The sequence below is a fragment of the Crassostrea angulata genome, chromosome 7 (assembly GCF_025612915.1).
Source record: "Crassostrea angulata isolate pt1a10 chromosome 7, ASM2561291v2, whole genome shotgun sequence".
Taxonomy (NCBI): domain Eukaryota; kingdom Metazoa; phylum Mollusca; class Bivalvia; order Ostreida; family Ostreidae; genus Magallana; species Magallana angulata.
The window spans coordinates 7,653,512-7,671,773 of record NC_069117.1 but is presented as its reverse complement, the minus strand read 5'-3'; the positions used below and the strand labels follow the sequence as shown (position 1 = coordinate 7,671,773).

Genomic DNA, 18,262 nt, shown 5'->3' with positions numbered 1-18,262 from the left:
TCATTTAATGCTATCGTATTTTTGGGAGTTGATTTTAATCAACTCTCCAATGCAGTTACTCTGGCAAACCGAAAGTGAAACAGTGTTTGGACCTAAGCACAAATCATCACCGCTGACATGACTTAGTTCTTGAAAATAATAGAAAAATTCGATGTAATGTATGCTGAAGCATTGTTTTTCAAGGAAACTTATCAAAAACACTTTGAAAATAGTCAGATTTTATATAATACGAACAATTTAGATAGTTTTGTAGTCTCGTGTGTTCCTACGCCAGACTTAAAAAAGTCTCGTTCAACCAGACGCTCGGCTGTGTCCGTAAATCTCTGACAAGCAGAGAGGCTCTCTTGCTTATCGGAGATTAACGGAGACAGTCGAGCGTCTGGTTGAACGAGACTAGAGTTCGATAATAGTTCTTGGATCCATACGATTTTTAGAATTGTTTCGATTACTAATAAATAGTTTGAAATCTATCTTTAAATATTACACAACATGATTCGTATGGGGTTTCTCGAAATTCTTGTCAGAAAAGTCTAAAAATTCATATAATAAAAAAGTGCGTAATTCAAATACAGACTAGAAACTAATTACCATTCAAGATAAGTTGATTTTAGAATAAATGATAATCGATAAAATCAACCCTCGTCAGTACTTCGAATTCAGTACTTTTAATTCTTTTATATCTAATAATGAGTTGAAATAATATTCTAATATTTACTAATTGTTAGGACGTGCATAAATCATATTTCATAAAAACAAGCGACAGTGTGTCGGCTATAGGAATACATTTGAAATTAATCAAATCTTATTTCAAGTCAGTTTTACATTTTAATAAATCGGAAATATAATCATCCTACATCAAAAAATTATTTCGATATACCTAAATGGGCAAGTTTATGTTTTTTGGTCAAAAATTATTTTGTCGTTTTTAATGGTCACAAATCTTCAGTAAGTCGTTTCTAATAGTCAACCAAATATTGACGGTCAGTCGTCGTGTTTTAAGTGAGTAACAGAGCTCAGAGTTATTTTTCGTATAAAACAAAGATTGCTTCCTGTGTAGTTTTGCGTTTTGAATGTTGAAGTGAAAATTCAAGTTTTTGACGTAACAGAAATGTGCAAACTACATATTCAGGCTTAAAATGAATCAAAAGAGAAATAAATCAGCTAAAAAAGACCTTTTACAGGTATATTGTACAGATGTAAAAAAAAAAAAAAAAAAAAAAAAAGAACAAAAAAAGGACGGGGGCACGAACCATGACAAGGAGCGTTTATCGTGTTTTTAACTCTACAACTGATTCTCAAACGTTGGTTAATCGTTAAAAGTGCATTACCAAGCAGTGTAAAAAATACATGTAAAAATGTTTGACCAAAATCGTGACCATTTTCCTTTAATGATAAGGTTACATATATAATTTAAAAATTAGCCACCTTTATTAAATTATATTTTATAAAAATGCAGGAGTGTAACTGTAGTGACGACAACTGGCAGTAAAGCCCCTTTCACAATTGGCGCACAAGCACTTTACAACACTTTGCAACCGGAATTTTTTAGATTCGCGCGAGCTCTCTCATACGTTGCAAGAGCTCTCGCATTCGTTGAATGCATTTTAGTGCTCTCATCAAGTCTTCTCAAAATAGGAGAAATGCACACTATTCAGACGCGACCGAATGCGACCCAAATCATCGCATTGCAACGAACGCACGTTTTACAACGTTTTGTGTACTCGCAAGAGTGATACACGAATTTCAAAGGTCGTAAGATGAATCGCGGTTGTTATCGCGCGTATTTTTCGACCATGAATCTGTTGCTCAACATGTCTCTTGGTATCTTGCAACATTAACTATCATTGCACGACTTATCAGTAATACAATGTAAGCCATGCTTTGCCACTATTAAATATACCCTGTATAAGCATCTCTGCTTCAGACTACAATTCAACAATATACATGTATTGCATGATGGTGAGGGAGGTATTTTGTACATCGGACGTTATCTCTCTCTCTCTCTCTCTCTCTCTCTCTCTCTCTCGATTGCTTTGCACTTTCGCGAAGCTTCCGTACTGCGTAGTAATTTTGGTTATATATAGAGGATATCTATGTTGTGTGATTTTATATTTGCTTTATCCAACGAGTTGAAATGGTGTATATATTCGCGAGGCTTGCCGAGTGAATATAACCATTTCAACGAGTTGGATAAAGCAAATATAAAATCACACAATTATAGATGTTCTATTTATCTCATACAATTTGATTTATATTATGAAGCTTTTGAGACAGTCCCTTATATGACCCGAATTGATTTTTTTTCAAAGATTAAAAACGATGATGCAACGTTGTGTTATCCGGTTATTGTGACCTTGCGCAATACAATTTAGTACGTCATTTCTGAGATACATCTAAATGTTTTAATGTAAAGTATCACTGAAATAAACCTTGAAATGCTTTTTTAGCTCTAAATAATTTTTCTTAGAGCTTATTCACTTGATTAAATGGAAATTCCGATTAGAAGACTTGAATAATCAAGTTTGTTGACGTACACAAAGTTGCGAATGCTCGTTAGTTTGAATTGACTCGAACAAGAAACAGTTGTTGATGTTTTATAACACAAACACCAGCCTAATGATTAGGGATTGAAAATAGTGAATAAGGATGCTTACTGGTGGTGGAATCAAGGTCTTCTGAAACATTATTTCGGTAAGGTCTTGTATATAAACACAATTTGCACAACCAGTACGCTCTGTTTCCATCGCGTCGTCAGGATGAACTCGTTGATAGTTAACGTAATTTGCAGTTTTATAAACTACACAAAGCAAATTGAAAGTTTGAATGGGGCTAAACTTATCAAAAATCTTGACAAACAAGAAAAAAGGTATTTTGGTTACAGTTATGTATAACTTTGTGAAAAGAGTTGGCGGGGGGGGGGGTGGAAGGGCTCAGCCCCCCCCCCCCTCCCTCCCCAATAGCCCGGGTTCCGACGCCTATGCTACGCAGTTATGTGTTTTCCTTCAAATTTGTAAGTAATTGAAGTCTTTGACAAATCCATTTTATATCACTTTTTGTAGTTGATATAGTTATGTTGAAAGTACTTGCAAATCTACGAAAATAGGTCACTGAAGCGTTGAAGCGAGGGGCTGTCAAAAGTAGTTCCGACCGGAAGTATTTGATATAGCATCAGCCGTGTGATATAGCAAAGGTTTATCACACGGGTAATATACACCACACGTGTGAGATAAAACAGAGCATTTAACGCTTGAAAACTACCGCTGCCTGAACCTTTTTTTTTTAATGGCTCATTGCGATGCACTTGTCGATGTGACGTAACGCTGTACATTTTGGCGCAAATTACGTGTAGAGAAAGGCGGATCAATATCTTTAACATTGGAAAAATATATTTCAATTATTAAACGAGACTTAATCTTTAAACAATTATCCCATTAAATCCTATTTATTATACTTTATTTGGTCAAGCATGTAATTATTTTTAAGAGTGTTAATTAATTTTTTTCTTGTATGTTTTGTATGCGCAAGTTTAATGGAAGCCGCTTTTTACAAGGGCATACAATAAACATATCATTATCATCTTTTGAATATAAATTGAGGAAATGTTTAATCTATTATAATGCGCATGCTGCTGCATTGGTAAAATCTATATAATGAATTAATAAATGAGTAAAATATCAAGCAAAGGTACAAAAATTAACAGGAGCTCATTTCGTTCATGATGCTTCTAATCTAAGATGTATTCTATACAAATCAATAGTACGTTATAGAATTTACTAGATAAATACAAGTTAATTATTATTTAATTTTTAAAAATAAAGCCCATTGAGCTCATTTTCGTAGGTAAAAAAAATATTTTTTTCGCGAATAAACACGAAACTTTCGTGATATAACGCGTAACTTTCGCGAATAAACGCGACACTATCGCGAATAAACGCCAAACATTCGCGAATAAACGCGTAACTTTCGCGATATAACACGTTAGTTTCGCGAATAAACGCGTAACTTTGGCGAATAAACGAGAAACTTTCGCGATATCACGCGTTAGTTTCGCGAATAAACGCGAAACTTTAGCGAATAAACGCGTACCTTTCGCGAATAAACGCGAAACTTTCGCGATATAACGCGAAACCATTATATAAATATTGTCATTTTATACAGAACCCTTATGAAGAAAGACGATTGAAAACAAACACATTTTAAGTTTTATATCATAAAATATTTATTATTCATTATTATTATAATATCCGTATTACGTTGATTTATGAAGACAAAATTATCTTTTATGCATATAGATATCAATAAATCTAATAAAACTTTATAACATTTTTAAAGTAGATAATAAGTTTGGGCATCAAATTACGATTTCCAGTTGTTCGCCGACCCTGTGTTCGAACAGGCATTCATTGATGATCATTTTCTTATAAAATTGATATAAATTCAACCGTCGGAAACCTTTAAAATCTTAGTATTAATTTTCAAATGACAGATGTGATAAATTTGGAGGACGAATTTACGTCATCTAGATTTGAACAAAAGCTTGAAAATTTCAATTCACAGCTTGACTTATCTTTCTGATATTAAACTAGACGTTAAGTTATGTCGCAGCGATATAACATATATTATAATGTTTTAAACAATGATATCCTTTAAATTCTAAAATGATACTTAATAAAACGTTTAATTCGAATAAAAATTGTAATAATTAAAATATGTTGCTGCTTCATTTTCAATAATACAGCGCCCCCTTTGAAAATCAGTACTTAGATTTTAAAGCTTTCCAACGTTTGAATTAATGTTAATTTGTATAAGGTTAAATCTAATTCATATACATCTTTATATGATGTTATTTTGTTTTATTTAAGTTAATAGTTCTGTTTTCAGTAAATATTCTTAATATGTGTTCTTCTATGAAACAACAATATTTATATTTAAGTTTAGCGTTTAATCGCGAAAGTTTCGCGTTTAATCACGAAAGTTTCGCGTTTAATCGCGAAAATAACGCGTTATATCGCGAAAGTTTCGCGTTATATCGCTAAGGTTCGCGTTTGTTTGCGAAAGTAACGCATTTATTCGCGAAAGTTTCGCGTTCTTTCGCGAAAGTTTCGCGTTTATTCGCGAGAGTTACGCGTTATATCGCGAAAGTTACGCGTTTATTCGCGAAAGTTTCGCGTTTAATAGCGAAAGTTTCGCGTTTATTCGTGAACGTTTCGCGTTTATTTGCGAAAGTTTCGCGTTTATTCGCGAAAAAAATATTTTTTTTACCTACGAAAATGAGCTTAATGGGCTTTCGTACTAAAAGGGTATGGTTTTGCGTTGAAATTTTTAATGACCTTCTGTCTGCAGATTCTTCACCATACATCACATAGGGTAGTCCATTCATGTGACCACACTGTCATACAAAGTGGCAGTTACTCGGTTGGGTTTAATATCAAATTTATACGATAATATTATAACTAAAGATGACTGTTTTGTAATTAAAGATGCTTCGTTTTATAAACGTTCAAATCGGTTGCAATTGGTATTTATATATTATGGCCAAACAGTGCTGTGAGAAGATATTTTATAAAAATCATATATCATTTTTATATTCTCATGATACTTTTTTAAGCACATGTAGGCTCTTTATTTTGTAATTAATTGATTGAAACAGGTTCACAGAAACCTATAAAATATAGATTCAAATGAATAACGACGAAGACAGTATTGACTATGACAAATAAAGGACAGAAAAACTAGTTCCAGACTTTGAATTAAATTATTTAAAAGAGACAATTATTTTCTTTACGAAATCAAAAACATCTTCAACGTTTAACAATTAATGAGATAGCAAACAGACGGTAAATCAAGTTAAATACTTACAATTGAACAAGTAGCAAGATTGTTACTGTAATGAAGAGTTCATGGGATGATACTTTCTTTGTTGTAGGGTTTCCTATGGATGCGTTAGTTGCTGCTATTGTTGGTCTTGTTTTGCATTGGTCGCCAGTATCATCTTCATGAATTGAAGATGCTAAACCGTCCTTAAAAGTTCCTATCAAACATTCCAGGTTTTCGGATGTGTTTTGCGTTTCAAAATCCTGAACATCACTTGAAAAACAAACTGATGTTATTTTCTCATCTATTGTCCCTCTTGGCTTTTTATCAGGCTGTTGGGAAGATTCCTGTATTATTTTACTAAAGAAATCATTCGAAACGCAATCTGATGATATTTCAATAGAGTTGTATCCTGCCATGTAAGATTTTGAACTTGTTGATTTGTTTCTTAAAGTTTTTGGTTTTGATGAATCATCTTTATTGATTTTGAACACCTCTTCATGCAATCGTGATTTTGCTTCTGTCCGTTTTAAACGTCTATGCATGTTTTTCTGCAACAAAATTAATCTTCCTGATTGAATTATTATTAGACTATGTAAAGTTTTAAAGGTAAATATGGCATTGAAAATGTAAAGGATAATTATGGTTTTCCTTTATTGACATAATTTTAACAAACAAAAGTTGACCTTATCTTCAAGAATTTCATGTTAATATCGATGCAGCTTATTAATTACAAAAAGATAATATACAATCAACAAGACCTCGTTTATTGCAGCCAGAAGTTATTCTTAAAAGTTATCGTATCCAAGTTATAAACCAAGTCAAAAGAAAACATAAAGTATTTTCCATTGATGTCTTTTTATAATTCAAGCTCAATGAAATATCTTTTCTCCATTGAACTATGTATTATATTAACGTTTATTATGCGGTTTAACGACAAATTCCACTTCTGTGATAAAATGATCTAAATTAAATGTTTGATTTTTGTTATCCCCGGACGATATATTTACTTAACGTTCAGCAATGTGCAATCATGTAGACTTTGGTCTTTCATCGATTACGTTGTCAGTAAATTTGACGATAAAACTTTATGAGTTATCTGTATTTCTTGACTCATGTCCTAATACTTATTGTCATGGGATTTTTTTTCTTTTCCACAAATTGGATTATACTTACCAATCGAATTACAAAACATTATCAGAATGCATGTAAAAGCATGTGATGATAGACAATCACATAAAGGATTTTAATTTTTAAAACGCAGATATTTATACTGATATTTTTTTGTCACTGAATCATTTTTACTTTCCAGAGATTTTTAAAAGTTTGAACAGAATGACTTTCATTTCTATGGGCAATTTTATATTCAAAGTAGATTGATGAGAGTTTACTTAAATGTTTCATAAAAAATGTTCATATATTTATCACACCAAGTCTGCAAAACAAACCTTCAAAATAAGTCATCCGACTAGATTATGTGTCCAATGACATTTCCGGTGACGTCAGTGGTAATCAGTCTATTTTATCTATTGAGGTATTAAACGGTATTCGAGTCCGACTTTTAAAAGTCAAGTTATTTTCAAAGCATAAAAATAAATCTTTTTACAGCCTTAATAGGGAGCAAGTCTTAAGAAAAATAAACCTATCACAATTTTTGTACTTGTTTTACTGGTTGGTGGTGTTATACTTAATTCAATTAATAATTTTGAGAGGCTACTTTAAAAAAAAAACAGTCCAGTAGGCTATCTTTTTTCAATTGTAAAATCTGGCGCCAACTAAAAATACAGGGAAATGTTAACATAATTTTAAAAAATGGTAAAAATAGTAGAGAATATCTCAAAAAGTTTGTATCCAAACAAGCTGTAACAACTGACACTATATATGTCATTGGTCAAACAAAAATCTTACATGCAAAGAAAAAAATCCGTTCACTTCTTTGCCATAAAACCCTATAGCAATCTTTTGGAAAAACCAAATCTCCACCCTAGATTTGTTTTTTAATTAGAAAATCGTTTTCTTTATATATCACATAAATAAAAAGATTATGTTTTGTCTACAAGCACAAAATTGCATGCACTAGTTCAAAAGCTTTGAAGTTCACATTTTTGAAGTGAAAGAAGATTCTACCTCGATCACAATGCATATATTGTAATAGTCAAAACCATAAAGAATTAGCCTTATATTTCTTCAAAATGTTGACAATTAGTGTATGTCCTTTGTTAGCTTCCAATCATCTTACTTACTTTTTCTGTTAATAGGACATCAAAGCATCAGCCAAACTGTTAAAGGTAAAGGAAAATCAGTGACTATGCGTAATATTGCATCTGATACTTACTAGTATATGATCTTAAAATCCAAGAGTTACCGAACGAAGATAGTCCTGTAAAGAAGTAACCTTTAGTCTAGATGATAGTATACAAATAAAGTATACCATTAAGGGACTCTCTCAAAGGTATACCTTAAATGTTTTATTATACCTGTGCTGTCACGCTTTTTCGGAAATCCGTATTCCAACCCGGACGGTTTTGTTTTTTACGTCAGGGACTCTGGAACTCAGCATGGCCATGGCATGTGTGAGTGAGGGCTGTGTTTTTTGTTTGTTTTGAACACCAGTGAGGTGCCACAGCGATGTAAGTGTTTGTTTGACTCTATTGTTATGCAATGAAATATTTAGATTTGCTTTAAATGTGTGTTGTTTGCCGGGTATCATAAATTATCAGAGAAAATTCGGGTTAAGTTGGTATTTATTGTTTGTTTATTCATTTTTCAGTTATTTATCTTTTGTGAAGCCATTACTATTAAAAGTTTATGATGAACTACAATGGTTCGTTGGATTGGATCCTTCTCGCTGAGGCTGGGCCTACCCTTACTACACCTTTGGACGATGGCATGCTGACCATACCTACCTGCCCACCTGGGGGCGTGCAGTCCTTTCCGTCTATAGTGTTGGACACTTTCCGTAGAACATTCCGTTGTGCATTCCGTGATACATTCCGTGGTGTAAAAACATGAACTATTGACTAGTGTTTGTATGTGAATATTAACTTGCAGTGCCTGAATTTACCGGTGCATTTGAGTGTTAATTTGTACATACACATATATAACATGTGAACTTATAGTGATAGTTTTATTACACATGAACTGTTGAACATTGAACAGGGAATTATCAGTTATCATCTATATTTATAATAAGGGTTGATATTCATTGTGTACGCATTTGCCATTTAGTGTGCTTGCATGGTTTAGAGTTTTTTCTTCTACGAGTAACAGTAACACTTGGTATATATTTTCACGTGTAGTCCGTGTATTTAGAGATTGTCGGGTTTGTGTTCACTGTCATGTGGCACACCTATTTTTTGCTATTGTGTGCAGCATCTAATCTTTGCTATTCTACGCAGCATTTTGAAACATATTTTTTGGTGTATATATTTGCTTTTTAAGATTGCATTATATATATATATATATATCAACATATATCTTGAATATCATGTGTACAGTGTATATATAGTGTGTGCAACATTGAAACAAAATGGCTGATGCAGAAAAAGAAGTCAGTGTTGAACGAGATGAACATGATGAACTTGAAAGTAGGGGTAGAGTAAAGAGAAAGACAGAGAAGGGTCAAGTGTTATATGAAGAAACAGTTAAGAAATATCTCAATAAATGTGATACAATTTGGTCTGATATTGAAGATATGGCTGTGAAACTTGATGAATATAAAACACAATTAGATTTTAAATCTCTGAGAACATTGGATAAAGAGCTTCAAGAATTGAAAACGAAACATGCACATGAATCTGAGGACTTCTTAGCTTTCCTTGATAGGACAAACACAGAGGACAGTATTTCAGAATTAAGAGTACAAGAAGTTCTACAAATCAAATGTAGAGACATTATGAAGGAGTTAAGAAGAAGTATTAGAGAGGCAAGAATAGAAGCAACTGAACGACTATCACAGAGAGGTTCAAGTCGTTCAGGTCTACTCACTAGATCAGAGGTTGGAGAGCCTTCTACAATTGGCAGTTTCTTAGCAAAAAAGAAGATGGAAGTTGAAGCACAACGAGCCCGTCTACAGTACGAAGCAAGAGAGCTGATGCTGAGAAAACAGAAGGCATCCTTGGAGGAAAAGGAAGCAAAACATAAGGCAGAACAGACTCGACAGAAAGAAGAGCTAGATGCAGAAATGCTACAGCTAGAACAAGAGCAAAAATTTGCAATTGCCGCAGCAGAAGTCAGAGCACTTGAGGAAACAGAAATGGGAAGTAGGCATGTCTCCCCAGAGCCATCACTGCTGCAGGAACCAGTCGACAGGAGTCAACTGACGGCAAAGTATGTATATGAAAGCTGTCCTGAAGATGAGGAAACCAGTGTCAAAAGACCAGAAATAAGAGACATTAGACCACCCCCAGTATACCAAGATACACATAAAAGCTCATTGAACCCAAATGCAGCTCCCTTTGAAGTGAAACAGACTGGTGGTGACAATGTTGTTAGGGACCTCACCAAGTTCCTATTGAAGAAAGAATTACTATTTCAAGGTTCACTAAATTTACTGATCGGCCTGAAGTTTTTTTAACATGGAAAACAAGTTTCAAAAGTATTGCAGAAGAACTTGGAGTAACGCCATTTGAAGAAGTCGATTTACTAGCAAAGTACCTTGGACCGGAATCTACTAAGTTTGCTTTAAGTATAAGAGCCGCAAATGCTGCATACCCAGATAGAGCCTTGAAACGTATATGGGAGAGATTAGAAGAACGATATGATTCACCCGAGCTTGTGGAATTAGCCTTGAAAACCAAACTGGAACAATTTCCTCGACTAACAATAAAGGAAAACAAACAAAGTCGTATTCGCAATGACCCAAGATTCCAGTATGATGTCCAGTCCAAGCCAAAGAGTGAAGAACATGTGACTTCTATTCCCTTTAGTGGTAGCAGTAACAGAGAGCGTGTGCCAGTGAGAACAAACAAGACTGAATTTGTGTCAAAGCAGGGCAAGGAACTCTCTCAGGTTTGTTTGATTCACTTGAACAGTAAGACACCTCATTCACTACAGGATTGCCGTGTGTTTAGATCCAAGAAGCTAGCAGACCGTAAAAGATTGTAAAAGGAAGAAGGAATTTGTTTCCGGTGCTGTAATTCAAAACACATGGCTAGGGACTGTAAAGTGAATTTAAGATGTGACATTTGTGATAATACTGAACACTGTAGGGCACTTCACCCCACTGATGTCAAATCTGATCACCCACACAAAGAGCATGGCGGGGAGCAACGTGTCATTGACAGTATAACAACAAATAGTGTTTCATCAGTTTCAGCCTGTTGTTTACAAATTTGCGGGAAACAATTTTTTGGTAAATAATGTGCCAAAATGTTGCTTGTACGAGTGTGCAGACAAGGAGAAAAGGAGAATGCCATTTTGATGTATGCACTTGTTGACGATCAGAGTAACAGGTCCATTGCTCGCAGTGAGTTCTTTGACATGTTGAGAATTTACTCTGAACCAAAATGTTACACAATTTCTTCATGTTCCGACACTGTACCAACATGCGGTAGACAGGACTAGTCATTGAATCATGGGATTCAACACAAACACTGAAATTACCTGTTGTCACTGAATGCGACAGCATACCTTGTAATCGAGATGAAATAGGAACCCCAGAAATTGCGCTTCACTACCCTCACCTAGCAGATATTGCGTCCGAGATTCCACCTTTGAATGATGCACCTATATTACTACTGCTGGGACGTGATCTGGTGGAAGCACATCATGTCATAGATCAAAGAGTTGGAAAGAGCTCACCCTATGCTCAGAAGCTTCCGTTAGGCTGGGCCCTGATTGGAGAAGCTTGTTTAGATAAAGTCCATGTTCCAGATGATATTTGTGTTAAGAAGACACACATGGTTAAGGCGGGAAGAACTTCTATTATGCCTCCTTGCACAAGCAGTTTTACATACAGTGAAGGTTACGGACTGGGCTCCAGCAAACCAAATGACTTTGGTACCTTACTGTTCGAACGCACAGCTGATGATGATAAACCGGGTTTATCAATAGAGGATAGAGAGTTCTTAAGGATTATGGAAATACACTGTAAACGGAATGAGGAAGGAAGCTGGGTGTCTCCACTGCCATTTTGAACGCCAAGAGATTACCAGATAACCGGGTAATGGCATTGAAACGAGCTAGGATTTTGAACAAAACTCTGGCAAAGAATCCTTGCAAACAAGAACACTTTCATATCTACATGCAAGGAATATTAGAGAAGCATGCAGAATTGGCGCCACCCTTGCAGCCCAATGAGGAATGCTGGTATTTGCCAATATTCGGGTGTATCACCCAAAGTCAAAGTTAAGGGTTGTCTTTGATTCATCAGCAAAGTTTGAGAATGCCTCGTTGAATGATGTCTTGCTTTGTGGACCTGAATTAACGAATAGCCTTGTAGGAGTGCTACTTCGTTTTCGGAAAGATGCGATTGGTGTAGTTGCAGACTTTGAGCAGATGTTTTTTGGATTTATTATGGCAGAAGAGGATAGGAATTACTTGAGGTTTTTATGGCATCGTGATAATGACCCAGACAGAGAACTTGTGGAATACAGAATGTGTAAACATGTTTTTGGAAATTCACCATCTCCAGCAATTGCCACATATGGTCTGAGAAAGGCAGTCAATGTAGATCCTACAGCAAGTGAGGAGGTAGTGAACTTCGTTAACAGGAACTTTTATGTAGACGATGGTCTGCTTTCGACAACAACACCAGAGAAAGCTTTTGAAATAATGAAAAAGACACAAGCTGCTCTATTGACTGGTGGAAATTTGCGCCTTCATAAGGTCGCTTCCAACAACAAGGATGTTGTCAATGCATTCCCACCAGAGGAGAGAGAATCAGATCTGGAAAATATGGACTTAAGTGTCATGGATGATGTTCCACTTCAAAGAAGTTTAGGACTACAATGGAGCTTGCAAACGGATTCATTTGCATTTCAAGTGAAGTTTGAAGAGAAGCCATTTACTAAAAGAGGTGTCTTGTCTACTCTCCACAGCATTTTTGACCCTCTTGGGTTTGTTGCTCCATTTATTCTCCTGCGTCGCATGATTTTTAGAGAGCTGATGGAATTGTCTTGTGACTGGGATGAACCCTTACCTGTAGAAATTGAGAGACGATGGAGAGAATGGAAGAATAGTGCAAGTGATCTGTTTCCAAGGATGTTCACTTCTATTCCGTTCAATGAGGCCATTAGGACAGAGCTCCATGTATACTCAGATGCGTCAGAGCAAGGCGTGGTAGCAGTGGTATATCTGAAGGTTTTCAGGACAGATGACGAATATGAGTTTGGTTTTGTATTTGGTAAATCCCAACTCTCACCCAGACATGGGCATACCGTACCTAGATTAGAACTTTGTTCCGCTGTTTTAGCATCTGAAATTGCTACCGCTGTAACAAGGCAGTTAGACAGTCCAGTTGACGCTACATACTTCTACTCTGATAGCAAGGTTGTCTTAGGATATTTAAGCAACAGGACAAGAAGGTTTTACACATATGTAAGTAACAGGGTAGAAAGGAAATTGCGTGTTTCACAGCCAGCTCAATGGAACTACATTCCCTCGGAGCAAAACCCAGCAGATGTGGGAACAAGAGGAGTTCAAGCAAAGAATCTAGCAGATAGATCAAATGGTAAATCCAGATGAAGACGCGGAAGTCAGACCTATGATTACGACGATGAAAATAATAGAAACAGCTGGTTCTTTCCCTAGCCTGGGAGAAAAAGTTCTCCAAGTTTTCATCTTGGGAAAGGCTTGTGCATGGTGTGACTCGGCTTAGAGAAGCGGCAGTGAAGAAGACATTTCATATTAGTCCTACAACTGTGAAGGAATTCAGAGCTACAGAACAGCTAATTCTAAAGATAGCCCAGAAGAGTTTCTTTGAGAAAGAGATCAGAAGTTTGACAAGTGGCAACGCAATACCCAATGACAGTATGTTGTCATCACTTAATCCTTACATTGATGAAGAAGGAGTACTTAGAGTAGGAGGAAGGCTGAAGAGATCAAAGTTTGGAAGAAACACGCAAAATCCAATCATTGTTCCTAAGAGTTCACACATTGCAGTCTTGCTGGTTAGACATCACCACGAAACGCTACATCATTAAGGTCGACACATTACTGCAGGAGCATTGCGCAATGCCGGGTACTGGATAATAGGTGCCAAAAGATTGGTATCCTCTATTTTACATCACTGTGTCACTTGCGCAAAACTTAGAGGAAAACTGCAGACACAAATCATGGCTGATCTTCCTGCTTGTCCTCTAAAGCCGGTACCACCTTTTACCTATGTAGGAGTCGATACATTTGGCCATTGGAATGTTGTCACTAGAAGAACACGCGGTGGACATGCGAACAGTAAAAGGTGGGCTATCCTGTTCACATGCCTCACAGTCCGTGCAGTACATATCGAAGTGGTGGAACAGATGTCAACTTCCTCTTTCATAAACGCCGTGCGTAGATTCGTTTCCATTCGAGGAAAAGTACTGGAGTATAGATCTGACAGAGGAACCAATTTTGTTGGATCAACAGATACAAAGATAGATGCTGTGAATGTAGAAGATCCCACTATTCAGAAGTTCCTTCTGAGCGAAGGCAGCACATGGATTTTTAATCCACCTCATTCATCGCATTTTGGAGGCGTCTGGGAGCGCATGATAGGTGTTGCTAGAAAGATCGTTGACGCTCTGCTACTTGAAATTTCTGGAAAGGAGTTGACGCATGAAGTATTGACAACCTTTATGGCAGAAGTTTGTATGATTATCAATTCTCGCCCATTAGTTCCAACTATTCTTTCTCCGAATGTATTATTAACACAGAAAGAAGGAAATGATATACCACCTCTTCAAAACCTAGACATTCGGGACATGTTCAGGGCGAGCTGGAAGCATGTGCAAGTGTTGGCAGAAAGGTTTTGGAAGAGATGGAAAGATGAGTTTTTACAGAGTCTTCAAGCCAGAAGGAAGTGGAAGACACAGAAAGAGAATCTTCATAAAGGCGATGTTGTACTGGTAAAAGAAAACGATATGAAGAGATCCGATTGGCCAACTGGTTTAGTAGAAAAGGCAATCTTAAGTGAAGATGCAAAGGTTCGGAAAATAAGAGTAAAGGTCATCCGACGAGGACGCCAAGTTGCATATTTAAAACCAGTTGCTGAGGTGGTCCCCCTTTACTCACCGAAAATGGATAGTGACTAATTTAGTCAGGCGGGGAGTGTGCTGTCACGCTTTTTCGGAAATCCGTATTCCAACCCGGACGGTTTTGTTTATTACGTCAGGGACTCTGCAACTCAGCATGACCATGGCATGTGCGAGTGAGGGCTGTGTTTTTTGTTTGTTTTGAACACCAGTGAGGTGCCACAGCGATGTAAGTGTTTGTTTGACTCTATTGTTATGCAATGAAATATTTAGATTTGCTTTAAATGTGTGTTGTTTGCCGGGTATCATAAATTATCAGAGAAAATTCGGGTTAAGTTGGAATTTATTGTTTGTTTATTCATTTTTCAGTTATTTATCTTTTGTGAAGCCATTACTATTAAAAGTTTATTATGAACTACAGTGGTTTCGAGGTTATTTGTAATTGGCTGCAACACCAGTCTGGGACTGAGACAGCATAATACCAATACAAACAATCAATCAGGAAAAGTTCAAATATAATTTTTCGTGTATCCAACAGATTAAAACGTCAAAATAGATATAAATAAATTGCACGCGCGATGTACTGTGATGTACGCAAGTTGTACAATACGAAAAAGATGAATACGTATAGCCAATTAAAAAGAACGTTGCATCTTGAATTGAATAATATGGTTATGAATATTAATGATTTTATTCGGAATACTTCGGAACTTTTCCTTTGGTAAAAAGACATTACAAAGTGTTCCGAATAGGGATGAATTAATTGATAAAAATGTCGCACCTTTTTACAGGGAATCAGTCTGTATTGCAGGGAGTCTGTTTACGGCGATTCTAAGGGAATCAGCGAAATTTATAGAATTACTCTTATATAAGTATATTGAAAATAACTAGAGGTATAATAACTACATATAAAGTTCATAAACTGTTAGTTTATCTTCCAAACCCCTACAGACTCCGATAGTTTGTGTGTTGTGAGGATACTTTGTTATGGATGTATTTTTACCGTACACCTGGAAGCAGAACTCAGCGGACTACCGGAGGATGACCTTTTCCTTTATACTCCTAGGAAAACAAACACTGACAGTTCTTTCTCAAACGGAGGAAATAGAGTTTAGGAAATTGAACTCAAGACATATTGTGACTTCTTGCGCGGTTTATAACAGACTCCTGGGGTAGCTCAACTCACAGCTCCCACCAATTCAATTAAAAGTTTCTTACATTCAAAATATATGTAAATAATCTCAACCCTACATGTAATTTATCCTCCTCATTAATTATATGTGCATACGTATCTTCATTGTATAATTTTGATTCGTCGATTGTAATTTACTCGTTGTTTGTATAATTCTAATCTCCATAATGGAGGAAATAAAAGATGAATTAATGGGGTATCATTGGGGTTCATTGGGGTATCATTGGGGTTCATTAGGGTAAAAAGACGCACCGTAAATTAATGAATGCAAGGATTTGATTAGGTAACCATGAAGCGAATTTCAGTTACTTCTCTATTGTGATTGTACAGGATGGAACACAGTGACGTACATTGCATTTTTTTCTTTCTTAAAGGAAAAGATGCAACTTGCCAGTATTTTTGAAAATATATATAAGCCATCTTAGATTTCTAAATCTTGAAATTAATTTGTTGTAACGACACAACCCCCAAATCAATGCACTGAAAACGAGGAGGGAATCCGATAGTATACGTGTACTCCCTTTTTGCTCATTAAATGCTTTACTAAGAATCAGACAGAGGGTGAATCATGGTAGTTATTTAAATTGTATAAGCGTTTAATATGATAAGGATCAAAGTATAGATAAGCTTCACCTAAGAAATATTCGGTAAAAGCAAGCCGTTGCATGAAAACGTCTTTGTTTCCTTTTCTATAGCAATAAAATCCTACCAACTGCTCATAGTTCATACAAGAACATATTTACAGCAACTATAAAAGAATGTTCGTTAATTTATTTTTGGGAGTTGATTTTAATCAACTCTCCTATGCAGTCACGCAGACAAACCGAAAGTGAAACGGTGTTTGGACCTCAGCACAAACCATTGCTGCTGACAAGACTTAGTTCTTGAAAACGATTGATGAATTCGATGTAATGTATGCTAAAGCATTGTTTTTCAAGGAATCGTATTCATAAATACCTTGAAAATAGTCAGATTTTAAATGGTACGAACAATTTGAATATTTTTTGTAGTCGTATGTATTCCTACGCCAGAGTTCAATATAGTCTCGTTCAACTCGACGCTCGGCTGTCTCCGTAAATGCTTGTCGGAGATTTGCGGTGTCAGCCGAGCGTTTGGTTGAACGAGACTAGTGTTCAAAATTGCTTGGATCCATACAATTTTCGAGAAATATTTTGTATTACTGATACATAGTTTGATTGATTTAATTTTACTCTAAATATTATATTTACCATGATTCATATGGGGGTTTCTCGACATTCTTGTCGAAAAAGTCCAAAAATTCATATTATTATAAAAATGTGCGTAATTCAAATACAAATTAGAAACTACATGTACTTGTCATGCAAAATAACATATCATTGAATTTAAGATAAACAAACATCGACAAAATCAACTCCCGTCAGTTCTTCAGTACTTTGATTATTTTTTGCAGAACAATGTCCTAAAATCTAAACTTTAAGACTAGGCTAGTGAGTAACGGCAAGATGGGCATATGCCTCATTGGTAAATGATCATGCTTCAATCTGAGTAAATTATCGACTAGGAATTGTTCAATTTTTTGGATATGTGTATGGTACAGTTAGTTATAATTTTGGGATGAACGCCTTAGTGTAGATATCACTCTCTAATGGCAGTATCTAGGTGACATTTATTTAAATATAGTTCATAAAACTGTTGTGAAATAAAAGATCAAATGAAAACAGTATGAAGAAATTTTGTTAATTCTCATTTACGAGAAAATAAAACCCATTCTGCATCTAACTTGGACTATAAAATACGATCCATGATATCTAATATTTAATTCAGTGTCTAACAAATTATCAACAGGTCAATTAATAAAATACTATAAATAACTAGACAACATTGAGATTGTGACAATCTTAAAAGGTCCAGTTTACATAATGGACAATAGGATAAAAAGAATTGCAAAAAGTTTGCTTTGACCTTGACCTAAAACTTAAAAATTGTCCAGCTTGCATAGATTTAAATAGATTAAATTCAAACTCATGACCCCTTGCATACAAACATTTTTGATCATTCTAAGCAAGATTGAGCACATAGGGGGAAAAAACTACGGTCTGAC

General features: G+C 35.6%; 2 protein-coding genes across 2 annotated transcripts in view; one reads left to right on the top strand and one right to left on the bottom strand.

Moving 5' to 3' along the window:
* Positions 1 to 6,248, bottom strand: part of LOC128193143 (uncharacterized) — a 78,763-nt gene extending 72,515 nt beyond the window's left edge. Inside the window, exon 1 of the mRNA XM_052866420.1 lies at positions 5,860 to 6,248. Within this exon, the coding sequence (XP_052722380.1) occupies positions 5,860 to 6,233 (374 nt within the window). The 5' untranslated portion in view covers positions 6,234 to 6,248. The remainder of the gene's footprint in view (positions 1 to 5,859) is intronic.
* A 6,082-nt stretch (positions 6,249 to 12,330) lies between these two features.
* LOC128156379 (uncharacterized) lies at positions 12,331 to 13,500 on the top strand. The gene has a single exon (XM_052818488.1). The coding sequence runs from the start codon at positions 12,331 to 12,333 to the stop codon at positions 13,498 to 13,500; it is 1,170 nt and encodes a 389-aa protein (XP_052674448.1).
* Positions 13,501 to 18,262: the final 4,762 nt, after the last annotated feature.